This window comes from Aptenodytes forsteri, unplaced genomic scaffold, assembly GCF_000699145.1.
Source record: "Aptenodytes forsteri isolate BGI_AS27 unplaced genomic scaffold, ASM69914v1 Scaffold605, whole genome shotgun sequence".
Classification (NCBI taxonomy): Eukaryota; Metazoa; Chordata; class Aves; order Sphenisciformes; family Spheniscidae; genus Aptenodytes; species Aptenodytes forsteri.
This window is the reverse complement of record NW_008794427.1, coordinates 647,967-662,454: the sequence shown is the minus strand read 5'-3', so window position 1 is coordinate 662,454 and position 14,488 is coordinate 647,967. Positions and strand designations below refer to the sequence as shown.

The following is a 14,488-nucleotide window of genomic DNA, read 5'->3' as shown; positions in this document are numbered from 1 at the left end:
GTTACAGTCCCGGCGACTTCCACCACAAGCAGCTCTGGCTCAGAGCCGCCAAAGTGATAAAAGACTTCTTGTGCGATCATCTCAGGAGGAAAGTTTGGTGCCAAACAAAGCTGCAGTCTGGTTGGGTCTTTTTGCCATTAGAGGCAAAATCAAGGGGAAAAATACAGAGCTGGGGAAATAAATGGAAGCTGCGAAATGTTCAAATAATGTCTTTTCCAAGAAAATGAAAAAAAACCCCAAGAATGGCTTGTCTGGCTTTGCTGGCCAGGCCGTGGTTGCACTGATCTTTGTGCAGGCTAAAGATCCTGTTAGAGGATACCCCTTTTTCACCGATTCATCGACAGTCTGAATAGTTTCACTGCCTGTCTCCCAGGGTGGCTGCACAATGATGCTGTAGTATGCGATGACCTTACAGAAAACTGTCAATGATCTTTCAACAGCTGATGCTTTTTGGGGTAGCAGAGCCAGCCGTACAGACTGGCGTGCTACCAGCGTTCTCCTCCTGCTGAACAAATGAGCATTTCCCTCTCTGCCAGCCCACATTTTGAGCAGTATCCAGGCTTGGGGCTGGATCTTGCAGCCCAGTTTCTGTAAGGGGCATCTCTGAAGTGATGTGAATTTTACCCTTTGCTACTTCCAATAACAAAAAATGTGTCTGAGGATATAAAAGCAGTGAGGAGTATCCCTTTCCCTCCCCTGCCAGTGCAGTAACCGCAGTACAGGCTCACTCACTCGATTCAGAAGTGGCCTATGCTCATCTCCATGCCTTTTCAGATTGCTGCTGCCAATAACCCCAGCTAGCTGCTTTGGGAATCTGCCTTTTCCCCAGGACTGCCTGTGGTCTGCCAGCTCTTGAGAGAAGGACCATTTCTTTGGGCGTGGCCTTCCAGCATCCACATGTCTGGTTGTAGCTTCTAAGTGCCACTGCACAAAGAACACCGAATCATTGTAAAAGACCTCAGAACAAAAACCATCCAGAAAGCAACAGTGAGGGGAGACATAAGGCTGCTACAGGAGTACAATGAGAAAAATATTTTTCTTCAGAGGGCTGAAGGAGGAGATTAAATGCACTTGAGCAGATGAGGGAAGGTATTTTCCAAAGATGGCAAAGTTTCTGGCCGGTGCAAAGCAAGCTTGTGGGGAACAAAGCCGCTACAAGCAGAGCAAGAGGGGAAAGAGGCAACAATCATGGAGGGAGGGCAAGGCCACGAAGTGTGTCTGTGGGGAAGAGAGGAGGAAGGACAAAGCAAGCATCTCTGGAGTTACACTGAGACTGCTATAAGCCCCTGAGGCTCAGGAGAGGCTGGAGATGCTGAGGATGCAAGGGTTCACCTGGAGACCGAGTCGTGCCAGGAGCCAGCCCCACACGCAGATGTCTTGTGGGCTCCACCATGGCGAGCGTGCAGAGTCGCTCTCTCCCGAGGTCGAGGAGGATGCCAAGGCCTGTGGCATGACCTAGACAAGTCACGCTGGAGGCTCCAGCTCCACCCAGGCCACAGAGGGATGAAAGGATGAAACACCCAAACAGGAGTCTTTCACAGCCAAACAAGAGGAGCCGAGGGAAACCACAATTTTCAAGAAAGCCCAGCTGCTTCTCTCCAGCCCAGCGGCCAAGGCGGATACCTACCCCAGGCCATGTAGACCCGGCCAGCGTCTTGGCTGTGGTAACGCACAGGGAACACATGTGCAAGCCCCAGACATCAGCTGCAGGACTCTGCTAATTGGGAAAGTCTGTCTGAGTGTCTGGCCACTATTTGGCAGATATGGCTGCTCTGACAAAATAATAAATGTGGTACAGTGCAGCCTCCAGGCATTCTTTGTGGGGTCTGTCACATGAAAGTGGCATGAAAGGAGACGAGGCGATGCAAGACACAAGGAGGTCAGCTTTGGAGACTCTCCGATTACCTTCTGGGGTAGTTACTGCTAAGGGGAGTTTGTGGTCCCTCTCTGCTTATATACTCTCTTGTTTAAACTCTCCTTTTATAAACAGACAATTCTTCCCATCCAAAGTGCAGATGCTTCAGTCCTGCTTGTCCAAGGCGGTTATGCTGTTGGAAAGCCTCTCTCCAGGCAGACCAGCCCATTTCTAAACAGTGTGAAGAGAAGCCAGAGACATGCTAAAAGGACAAAAAAAATGCACACAGAAAAGATAACTGGTCTTTGTGCATTAGTAGCATTTGAGGAACTCCTGTCTTCCTACTGACCTGCCTCCAAATCAAGATAAACAGAAGGATGCTGAAGTGCAAGTTGTATGGAGAAGTATTATCAAGCATGTTCAGCACAAGTCCAAGCACTTGAAGAAGAAATGCTGTTCAGGAGCAGTTCCCACAACCTGCCTGTTTCTGGGTGCACTATATTCATGCAGCAGCAGGACAAGTGAGGTAAGTAACTTGCCAGCAAGTAAGTTACCAGGGCTTCTTTTCTTACACCGTCAGACGTGTGAGTGCATTGAACGTAAGTGCATCTGATGCAGTTCTTCTCTGCCTAGAACTCTACAGCATATTGGTGTTTGTGCCGACACTCTTCGATAAGAAGAAAACATACCTTTCCCAATGGACCACGTGGTGTTGGGGAAAGTACAAAGGAACATGTGGTTTTCACTCTACCAACGGAGCAAGGTCCTCCAACAGTAGTACTCTGGGTGATGCATGGGGCTGATGCCGGGGTAAGGTGATCCATATTGAGCTTTTTGGAAAGAAATTTCCTTCCAGAGAAAGCAGGGTCCTGCTAGCTTGCTGCAAGGGACCAAGAGACAGCTAAGGCTGCCGTGTACACCAGGACTTGCAGGAGAGTGAAGAAAGCAGGTGGAGCTGGCAGAGGCAGAACTGAACTCCAAGAAGCTGAAGAGAGATTATACTTTCTTCCTGGTACTTTTATGCCAGAGCACCAGAGCCATCTGACCCCACCTGCCTTTAATGATCTTGGCTGAGGTGTCTTAAATAACAAGACAACTGAGATCACAGGGAAGGACAATGGCTTCAAATCATCTGGCTTCTTGGTTAGAAGATGGGGATTAGGAATAAAAGAAAAACAGCAAACTGCTACATGCAAAATAGGCAAACTAAGTGTATAAGCCTACTGGATTTATAGAAGAGATATTGGCACATACCAGGAAAATTTCAAGCCAAATGTATGACAGCATTCCTCACACCCCTCCCACCTATTGCCATATCCCAGCTTAATGTAAAGCCTTTTGGCTTCCAAAGGCTTATAGCTGTTTTTTATTGTTTAAACAGGTCAACAATTGCAATCATATGTTGACTCCAGGCAATACACAAACACGATGATGTGTTAATACACAGCAACACTTGGATGGAGTTTCTACAATTTTCCTGCTGTTAACAGTCATATGTATGATCACAGCTGGGCTGGTATCTGCTAAGGCTACCTCTGAAAACTAGGAAGCCTATCAGTGTTGTGCCATTACCAAGAAGCCAGCGTGAGATCAGTAAATGAGCTCTATTTTTAATATAAGTATAAACTCCATTTCTGGAAATCATTTTGGGAGGAGGACTCTCACACCAACTGTACTTTGGCTTGTTTTTAAGGCTGCTTTAGAAAGGTGCTGCTCCCATCTCCAGAAGTGTCCTTTCAACAAGAATTGAGCTGGAATGGGATATGGATGATGGCATCTTTGTAAGACAGGATGGGAGAGGATCCTACAGGCATATCTGTGTGCAGCTGTCTGCAAAAAACATCTTCATCATGCTGAGGGGGGAATTAAATAGCACAAAGATTCTGGCTAGTGCCTACAACAAAGACATCCGAAACACTCGGCACTGAAGTAATTCTGTTTATTTCACACCAGGGAAGTGTGCAGCTAGGTTATGTAGATACTTTTCCAATGGATGGGATAATTTTGCTCCAATATAAATTTCCACATGCTCAGTAGCCTTCGTTACCAGGTTGCGCCTGTGGAGCAGCTACCATTGAACATACAGCAAGCTGCCACTTCATCTCAGCTCCAACATACATTGAAAGCAACCTTTCTCAAAAGCGCTTGCAAAACGTCCCTCCCCCCATGCATAAGCTTTAGCTTCCCCGCAGCCTGCTCAGGCATACACGGCGATGCCACAAACGGAGCCTGGCTCACTTTTTCCAGACAGGCATTTTCTACTGTTGTGTCACTGACCGCAGACCTTGCAAGGCATTAATCAGGTACTAACATTCCCTGTGCCTTGTTTTGCAACCTGACCGGGACAAGACCCATCATTTCTTGATTTGTTAGCACACTGGGAACTCTGAGATGCCAGAGTTTTAGTGACAAATGACCTTTTGCACCTACCACAGCTATCAAACAGTTGGCCTAGACTTAACCGAATCCCAGTCTCAATCCAGTATTAGACAGATGCATAATGTACTACTTACAGCTTCACTCCTTTCTCTTAATTTTCATGCTAGCTGTTTGGTTTGCTTTGCATTTTTTTAAAGTTCAGAAACTTTATTAAAGTTGTTATGGAAAAAATAAATTTATTATTCAACATACTCAATTTTTTCAAAATGGAATGATCCTCTTTCCTTTTTTTTTTGGTTTTCATTTACAACTGGTTCCATTCAGTTTGACTGTTTTTATCTTTTCTATTTATAACCAGCACCAAAAAGAAAATTACCATGGATACAGTACATATGCAAATTAGCTAATGGAAAAATATATACATTTCACTCTGTAATGAAAAACTTAAATGATATTATTGCCATGGAGAATATATCCCTGTATTATAATAAAATATCAAGCAATAATCGACTGCTAAGATTCTTTTCCACCAACAAAAAATAGCACCATACATGAGATAGATAGTGAGAATCTACACTCAATAACACAATTGTGCAACTAGAAATGTACAGTACTTTAGTAACAGTACAGAGTATTGTTTACAATATGGAAATACCACCACTGTAATCAAAAGAGCGTCAATCTCTTACGAACAACTAAAAAAAGTATTGTCATAGATACACGGAAACAAACAGCTTTCTTTTCACCAGTATGTAGTAACTGAGGGCAGAGCATAGCTGTAAATTCATAGTAAAGCTCCTATAAATGATACAAAACAGAAGTGCAGGAGTATTGAACAGAATTAAACTTTTTTATTGTTATTATTTTTCTGGCTATTATAAAATGGGAAGGTTGTCACCATATGAAGTAAGAGTGTAATAAAATGGAGCTGTGTTGTGCCATCAGTTTTTAATTAACATGGTTTCTGATTATTAAAAAAAAAAAGGTTGATGCACGCTAATCTGTGGGCTGTGAGAGCAAGCGAGGTGGTTTTTTCAGTGCTCAGACATTCGAAAGAATTCCTTATAAATTCATGTTTCCTTAGGTAGGACCCAGAACTTGGACCCAAATGTCCTTTGAAGTCCAAGACCTAGCATACTGGGACAGGCCACAGGTCTAACTAGCCTAGTATCCTGTTCTGGACAGCGGCCAGTAGTGAATTATTAGTGAAAAACATAAGCATTAAAATCCTTCCTTTCCTATGCACCTTTCTAGGAGCCCACATTTTGCTTAGAGAGGGTGACAGATCAGCACCGAAGGAAAATGACCCCTGCTATTTAAAAGCACCTTTGATTCCCACTAATAATAAATGCACATACTATTCTTCCAAGATAACAGAGAAGCCCGGTGGCAAATCCTTCAACAGCCCAATGTGAATATTAGCAATGCCAAAAATGATCAGCAAGGGGGCGGCGTTTCATCGGGCCAGGCCACTCCATGGTCAAATGTTGCCCGTTAAAAGAAAAACGGCAAACTCCAAACCAAGTGAAGGATGTAAGGGGACCCATCTCAGTCAAACTGCTGTGAGGTGGCCGTGGTGGTAGGGAAGCAGCAAGGACTGTTGCAGCCTGCTGTTCAGGCAGGGCTGGGTTACTGCAGGGTATGACAGCAGGCAAGGGGGAAAACTACCACTGTGAATTACCAATATAAATCGGGTCCTCTGGGCTCTGTCTGATCTCTTGGAACTTTCTCATTAGCAGTTCATGTACCTATTAATTTGCCTAACTGAACATCACCGTGGTATTGCCTAAATCTTCCCTGTCACCCCTACCAGCAACACTTTCCATCGATTACTTGCTAAGTAGTTACACAACCTCTGCGTTTGCGCTACAGGGTGGGAATAACAGAAGGAGGAGGTCTGATCCTGACTATAAGATGCCAAAAGAAAATCCAGTATAACAAAAAACAAGTTGGAATCATTTCCCTGATAGAGAAAATCATCTGGGGCATTGGAAAGCAGATCTGTTTGAGACAGGCACTTGAGAAAAAACTGTGTGCTAATGTGCCTTTGTGCATACAGGCCAGCCCTTGTGTGCACACACGCTCATTTGCACTAATAAGCACAGTTGCCAATGTGAAGCCCACGCAGTATTAGTCTGTTGATGAACATTAGCTCCCTGTGCTTAAAAAACTTAGCCCTTAATAAAATGCTAATGAGTTATTCCAGTGAGGTCCTGGATATTGAAAGGATTGTAACAAGGAAGAGAAAGTTGCTTTAAAGATATGCTAGGTACTAAGAGTCTTTATCCCTCCTTGCATTGAAAAAAAAAGACAACAGCAACAAAGACAACTTGAGGACAAGTGTGAGCTGCAATCCAGACTGGCCCAGGGGCTGGGCGTAGTAGCTGGGCTTAGTTCGGCACTCATCTCCAAAGAATAAAACAGTAACACGCAGTTCTAGAGCGAGTACAAAGCTGCAATTCATCCAAATGGCTCTGTTCGTATCATGAAGAGTGGGCTGTAACTTAACCACTGCACAGCTGACCTTGGACCCTGGCAAGGGAAATGATACATGTTGGAGCAAGATATGATAGAGACATTGATCTGTAGGACTAACGGAGGGGATGAACTCTGCCCCGGGTAGAGCTCCTGTTTCAAGTCTCACATCTCAGAGAGGAGTTTGGTTTAAAGTGCAGAGACATGGAAAAGAGTATCATACATGCAGCACTTGCTAAGTGCTCTGATAGCACCAATCTGATAGCACCAAACCTGATAGCACCACAAAAGTAAGACAGGAAGCATTAAAATACAGTGAGTAAAATCCTAACCCTTACTGAAGGCAATGGACGCCTTAGCCTTATGGCTTCAACAAGCTCAAGATTTCACTTTGAATGTCTTGTATCACTGACTACTTTTGACTCAAAAGGCTACATAACCTCAGATGTATACAAGAGCCAAGAGATAGGAAACATCTGTTCTGCTCTCCACTCCATCCTTCACACAGAAGTTGTTCCAAATCCTGTTTCTGTACCAACCCTATCCAGTTTCATGGTCCTCCTAAGAAAAAAACATTCAGTCTCATTATCTGATTGACTTCTAAAAACTGGAGAGAGATTAGGCCAAGCAATCCCTCAGTGAGCTCTACTGGATGAAATGATTTCAGGCTTCTCCCATCTCATGTAAATGGTTCTTGCTTAAAAATAACTATCACCTATTGCTGTTAATAAGCTTCCATTTCATTAAGCTCAGAGAAAAATTGTTTCATAAATCATTAAGCTCAGAGAAAAATTGGGTTTCATAAAAGAAACTATATTATTCTGAGGAAAAGAGAGAGAGGATTGTTTTTTAAAATTAGAAAGAGGAGCAGTCCCTATTAGTTGCTCTAAAAAATATGACTTGGAATGTTGGATATAATTGCACTGAGTCTTCTGCAGGAATTTCAGAGATGTCGATCCTCTGCTATCAGTTTTCACAAGCTTTTACAGTAAATCCTCTCTTTAAATTAAGCCTTTCACTTATGTGTGTCCCTCCAAGCCCACTCCACAGTGGGATAACTGTTGGGAATTGAAAACTTCAGATGAAAGCCAAGATTAAAAGATTAAGTAATGTCTCTACCTTTGCTGAATTATTTTGCCAGAGGCCTTCCTCCACGGAGGTACCCATAACCTTAGTCAATGTAATCACTTTGCAACTCTTGTCCTTTTCTTTAATGGTAGCAAGCCATCCAGTGGCTGGTGATTTAATATATTAAAGTAACAAGCATTAATGAAAAATGTAAGGATGTCAAAATACGATAAAATGATTGGCTCCTTGAGATGACTCTTTCTGTTTGTTTTTTTAAGGTGGATGAGTGGATTACTTTGGTATCCAGTCTGTAGAATTAGTTTCAAGTCTTATTAGGTATGCTTTGGAATCCACCACATTGTAGCAACTCATGAAGTTCCAGTACTCAGACCTACTAGTTCATGATTTACATACAAATAGCTGTAATACTCTAAGAAGTAGCACAGGTTCATTAACTCTTCTGCTGCATCTTGTTTGCATAAAAGTCTCTGCAAGTCTGGCAACAGCGCTGATACCACCGCATGTCTTGGCACAGATTCTTCTCCCGGATCACCCTGCAGTACACTGTCCACTGGTCGCCTGTGCACTTGTACGTGAGAGCAGCTTTGGACAAGAAAAGAAAGGAGAAACTAGCAGATTAGCCAGAGAATAGCATTGCAGGTGTGATCATAATCACTGCGTATGAGGGAAGAAAGGGCCAATCTCGCTGTCAGCACTGGAGATAGGTTGATGTTCTTTCTACTGAAATATCAGGCTCTTGGAAGTGCTTACTGCAAGGGTGTAGCTGGACATGACTGTGGGAGCACAAGCCTCCTCACGTTGTACTTGTTTTGTCTCAGTGACAAATAGGCCTAGATGAACAAAACGCCTAAAGCATTGGCCTAGATTTAAGCACACGAACACCTCACAGCAGTCAATGGGAAGCTGTGCGCTCCCAGGGAGAGTGCTTTGCTAAGGCGCGCTTTCAGGAGTGGCCATCATCCTCTCGGTGGAAAACGTTTTTACAGAGGAGCAAAATCAAACCCAGTTTGATGGATGTAAAGCTAAATTAATAGGAAGTAAAAATAATACTTATTAGTGTAGCAAAAACAGTAGGACAACAATTAGCTATTGGGAGGGGGGGCTGGATGGCCAAAACTCTCTCAGACTGCCAAAAGGTTTGTGCAGGGGGGAAAGCAGCACTAAGACACTGTTGCTGAATCTGTTGACAATATCAGGGTCTGTTGACAATAAAGGGTGACACGTGCTTTTATAAAAACAGTAATAGTAGCGAAACTGTATACTTGATAAAAATGCACACATCTAGTAAGTGCTTTTTATGGTATGTGATTTATAAATTGTACGTAGCATTCTTACAAATGCTGTGATAATTGGAAAATCTTCTAAATGAATCTTGTGGCCTCTGAGGTTGGGAAAAAATGGTTTAATTAAAGAACATCAAAAGGTGCTGACCCAGCAGCATCTTGAGTCCCTTGCTCCTCATCTCTGCCGGATGAAGCCAGGAAAAGCTCTTATCCTGTGTTTAGTCTCGGTGCCAAACACCAGAAAATAATGGCAGCAAAACTGGTAGGAATGTTTATCACTGAAGCTTCATTCAGTTGGACAAGAGGCAAAAGTTTGATAGAATCTGATGAAATGAAGTTGTGCTGTCCCAGAAAAAAAGGAACATGAAGCCAATTTAAGAAAAACTGATTGCGAGAAAAAAATTTGAGTGGAAGTGACCATCCTAAACGGGGGGAGGGTAGAGCTATTTCTGAGTCTGCCAGCAGTGGAGGGGGGGTAGAGCTATTTCTGAGTCTGCCAGCAGAGGGACTTTTTGAGGGGGTTAGATCTGCAGCACTCCCCACTGGCTATGGTTCCAACCAGGCACAGTGCTCAGAAAACGTGATGTAGCTGAATAAATTGCACATCTTGCAAGAACATCCGAGATAGACCTTATGAATCTGAGATGAGAGACTTTACATAATAGAAAGACACTGAGCCACAAACAAGGCTAGGACTCTAATAGTTTAGAGGTCCAAGGTCCCTCATGGGCTGTGAAGTAAGACAGGAAGCATGTCTAGGAAGCAACATGGGTCAGGTGCCTGAGGAACAGAATAAACCCTTTCTGAATGTGTCTTCCCTGAGGGGCACTGGACACAAATGTAAAAGTCAGGTGAGGCGAACTGCACACTTAGATACTTCTGAAAATGTATGAACTGGGATGAAAAACTTTTTGGAGTGGGGACAAGACAGCATGGGTTTTGTAGACTACTGGAATTTTTTTCTGTATAATTTTTTTTGGTGAGGTTTCCATTGCAGAAAACAGAAAATTTTGTTTAAAGATAATCCAATGAGAATTTGTTTACAAGCAGGAAGAGCAAAACACTCAATGATATATCTTTCCGCTAATATCAAATATCATTGTTTCTGGCCCTGGTGATTCCAAGCCCGGTTTAGAGACAAAAGCATCCCAAATTACTTGCAGATTACTTTCAGCAGGGACTTGAGCCTCCTCAGTCTTCTAAACACGTGAGCTTTTTATTGCTTTGTCCTAAAATGTGAATTAGGATGGATTTCTTGTCTCATCAGTGTATCAAGGGCTTACTTCTCAAATGAAATGTTTTCCTTCCACTATGCTCTTAGTGCTAAAATATCTGGGAAGTACTCTCATATGTTCTTAAACAAAAGCGGTTAGAAGCTCCTCAGTATGACTGCATTTGCAAGAATAAAATTTCCCATATTCTTTTAAACATCTGTTAAACTTTTGGGAAACAAATTTCAGTTCAGAAGCTTCCAGTCCAGTCCTAGTTTAAGTGTTACTTAATACTGGACAGTGCTATTAGAAAATGGCTCTCTATTACTTAGCAGCTCTGCCTTTTCATGTGTATTAGAGGCTTCTTAGCCTACAAGACTGGCTCTGCTGAGAGGATGGAGGCTGTTCTTTCTGCTAAGCTCTTAGCAGCGTTGTTTACAACCCAGCCTCTTGTACTGAAAAGTAATGGGAGGCACTGATGAGGCTGTGTCAGTGTAGCTGATGGCTTAGTTTAGCTTCATCTTACTGGTGATGATGTGTGAAATGTAAAGAAACCAGCTCGGTTCTTGGAGCTGTGGCTGAACACACAGGGCCAAAGTTTGGAAAAATATATTTTTATCCCCTTATAAACTGAGCAAATGATGTGGAAAATCATGGATTCCCACAATTTTGTATTAACAGAAGCATTCTTAACTAGAGCCATTTATTAAATACAGTGTTAAGGTGTTTCGGGAAACAGATGGCTTATCACCATATTCTCATCTCAGCCAGGTACACAGGGGATGCAGGGAGGTTGAGGAGAAGGACAGTGACAGAAAATCAAAGAGTTCACAGAAAGAGGCTGGATGCTGTCTTGCCTCCCTGGGCAAATTAATTCATCAAACCACATTCTTGTGGCAGCAAATGAAAAGGACAAAAAATCAGCAATGCTCTACTTGTCAAGGTCATGTACTTTTCTTGGGGCACGGATGAATAAATTATCATACTTTACACTCACCACAGTGAAAGCAAGGTGTGAAGGTGTTTGTGACGGAGAAAGATATGCCTGTCAGCTCCCTCACCTCCGTGATCAATCAATCAATCACCCACCATTTGTGTGCTCCTGTTGGTCGCAGGTCTATCCACTGCTGAGCGCTCCAGCTTGGGCAAAGTCTGAGGCAGGGACTGATGGATAAAAGAGGACCTATCCACACTAAACCTTTAGTATAGAGTCTGACTGGGTGGCCCTCTCCTAATTTCTGGCCCTGGGCAATCCTCTGAAGCCCCATTTTTATCACACCGGGCACACTGGGACCCTGGGCTTTGTCTGGCCCTTTGCAGGTGACATCTTCCCCCCAACACCCCTCACTCACCAAGTCTGGGCGAGGTAATTGTGTTGACATTTATCTTCTCATTGCAGACCTCTTGGTGGCACTGCCTGTAGGCCGCCGGCTTGGACAGGACAGGGCACTCATTGCCGTGGCGCCCGGTGACTTTGTGCATACACTGGACCACGCGTGACTGGAGGCCCTTCCCACAGGTTGAGGAGCACTGGAGGAGAGAAGGCACTGAGACATGATCCAAGCAGAGTAACTTCAAAATCACATACGCACATACACCAGAAAAATCACTGCTGGAGCTGAAGTGTGCAGCAGACTGGCAGCTCACTATGGTGCTGAGGACTCAACAACAGGGGCATCGTGTCAGCCGGGGACCCTTCATACAGCTGTTGCATTTGTCCATGACGATTTCACAGCTGCAGGGAGTGCTGTGAGCAGAGGAACTGTCCTGGCACAGGGAAGGAAGCTGTTGTCTTTCTGTCTGGACTTGCTCTGAGTCCAGCTACACTGACTGTCCCTGTGGATGCCCACGAGGTTCAAGCAGACATGTGCAATTCCCTCCATCAGCCACAAAGAGGCAAAGCTGGAAAACATATACTGCTTAATTATGGACAAGCAGCTTCCACCTCCCTCTCCATGAGTGACCCAGTGGTACTGGTTGCCTGGGTTTAAAAGCCCTCTCCAAGACTTGGATGGTCTAACAAGGCTTCCTCCACAGACAAGATGACCACTGCCAGGCACTGATAAAACCAAGGATTACAGCAGAGGCAGGCAGCTCCTACTGCAGGCCAAAGACCTCTAGAGAAGCTCTGTTTCAGTATACGGGAGAAGACATCAGGTATTCAAGTATTCACTCTCATCTATCCCTGCTAACCGTCTGGCACTTGTCTGTCCTCCTGGGAGCAACTGCAAATTGTACTCCACGAGTTTTGGCTTCTATTAGCCAGGAGGCCCAGCCTGTTTGTATGCTCTCTTTGTTGTCATACAATTGGAGTCCCTAGCTCTCCCTCCCTCTTCCTCTGGCCCAGTCGCTTGTGATTTACAATGTCCTACTTGCACGCTGTTCAATTTTAATAAAGCAAACACAGTGAGCACAGTGAGGTGCACCAGCTGGAGTTAATAAAAGAACCTTGTATTTAAAATAAAGAAACAATGGGTTGCAGGACTTTGGTAAGATTCCTACTTCTGCTAAAGCCACACACAAGCTGTGTGTGGGGAGAGGAGGAGGTGGGGGAAAACTCAGGAGACATAATTAGGATGATAAAAAAAAGATGATGTTTTCTGTCCTCTGCTGTTTCCGAACAAAGTCAGGGCAGTGGAGCCCTCTCCCTGAAAAACGCTATTGCCTCAGAGTGGTACTTCTTAAAAACGGCATGCCAAACACTGAAGAGGCTCAAAAGATGAGCACCATTGAGGTTGGACTGAGTTCCAAGTATGAAGGATGTGTATGCAGTGTGGATGCTTGCAATGCTAGGACCCAGGGGCAAAAGAACTCATGGATGCATGTAGGCCTCCACCTCTCCCATCTATGGGGGAGAGCACAGCAAAGCTGTGGTCATTTTATTCTGGAAGTATCACAAAACCCCCCCTGCTGCTTCTCAAAGATCATCTGATACAAGAAGTATAGCCTTGTTCTGTGCTGGAGCACAGGGAGCTTTTTCTTCCTGTGTGAATCCCTGAAAGGCCTGATAAAAAATGGCCTCAGATTAACAGGACCACGTAAAATAGAGCTGATGGAGTCCTGCTTCAAACCCAGTGCAGAAATATGTCCGCACACTGTGAACTCTCTATTTCTGGGCAGGAGTTGTAGGATCAGTGAAGCCTGTTGTCAAAAATAACAGACTCTTTATCTATTTTTCGTCTTTAGTCACTCACATTCATGACTGTTTATTAAACAGGTTTCTTGTATTTGGTGTACTCACCAAATTTTTATTTGCTTTTCTTTTAATTTTCCCCCTATATTCCACCCGCTCTTTATTCCTATTCTTTCTCCCAGTGCCTTTCTCTAGGACTGAACTTTTCCATTCAGAACAATCTCTGGCTCAGATTCCTTCTGGACTTTGCCACTAAGCCATCCTAGTGTGCAGTTTACCTCTGTGTTTCCAGCTATGCAGCCCCCTCCAGGACCTGATTACTGTATTCTGAAGGTAGCAGTCGTGCTGTATTAAAATTTTACATGTATTTTAGAACTTCCTTTTTTTTAAATAAATAATTGGGTTTTTTCCTTTACATCTTTCTTAGTTCAATTTAGGGTCGACACGCTATTTACGACAGATTTTTTGCACTTAGATTTTCAGATGTTGACTTTACATCAAAATTTGGTCACGGTCTATTAATACCTCAACAATGGTTATGGTGTTTAGGACTATGCTGAACCAGCCCTTCCCTTGTATGCCCTACAGTGAGCTATTCCAAAAAGCAATCATTGAAGTCCCTTATTTAAACCCCCTTCATAACTTGAGCTTCTGCAGTGAGATGTAGGCATTTCACTAGTCTTGGGTGTCCCTCTGCTCTTCCCCAGCACTGTGTGCCCTCAGTGCCTTCTACCAGTCTGGAAGCCAGTCAAGCATGGCCATTACATTTGGATTTAAAGTTAACAATTTTTATCCTGATAAATGCAACTATTAGGCCCTTCTACTTCACTAGTCATACGCAACCTCTAATCCTCAGGATTTCAGTGGCACTTTTAGTCTTCAGAGTGCTTTACTAATCTTAATCCTCACAAAACTCTTTGCAAGGGGAGTGAATTGTACATCCATTTTACAAACAGAATAGGTGTTATCACATAGGCATAAAATAACCCATTCAGGCCACGGGGTTCCTTCACGTGATTGTAATATAGTGAGTCTGAAACCTCTGTCTCTGGCTTTTAGGCAC

General features: G+C 43.7%; 1 protein-coding gene across 1 annotated transcript in view; it reads right to left on the bottom strand.

Annotated features, from left to right (window-relative positions):
* Nucleotides 1–7,924: 7,924 nt before the first annotated feature.
* ADAMTS17 (ADAM metallopeptidase with thrombospondin type 1 motif 17) overlaps nucleotides 7,925–14,488 on the bottom strand; it is a 205,812-nt gene continuing 199,248 nt past the window's right edge. The window contains exons 22-23 of the mRNA XM_009289472.2: nucleotides 11,645–11,822; nucleotides 7,925–8,380 (exon numbers count right to left, since the gene is read on the bottom strand). Coding sequence (XP_009287747.2) covers nucleotides 8,229–8,380; nucleotides 11,645–11,822 — 330 coding nt within the window. The 3' untranslated portion in view covers nucleotides 7,925–8,228. The remainder of the gene's footprint in view (nucleotides 8,381–11,644; nucleotides 11,823–14,488) is intronic.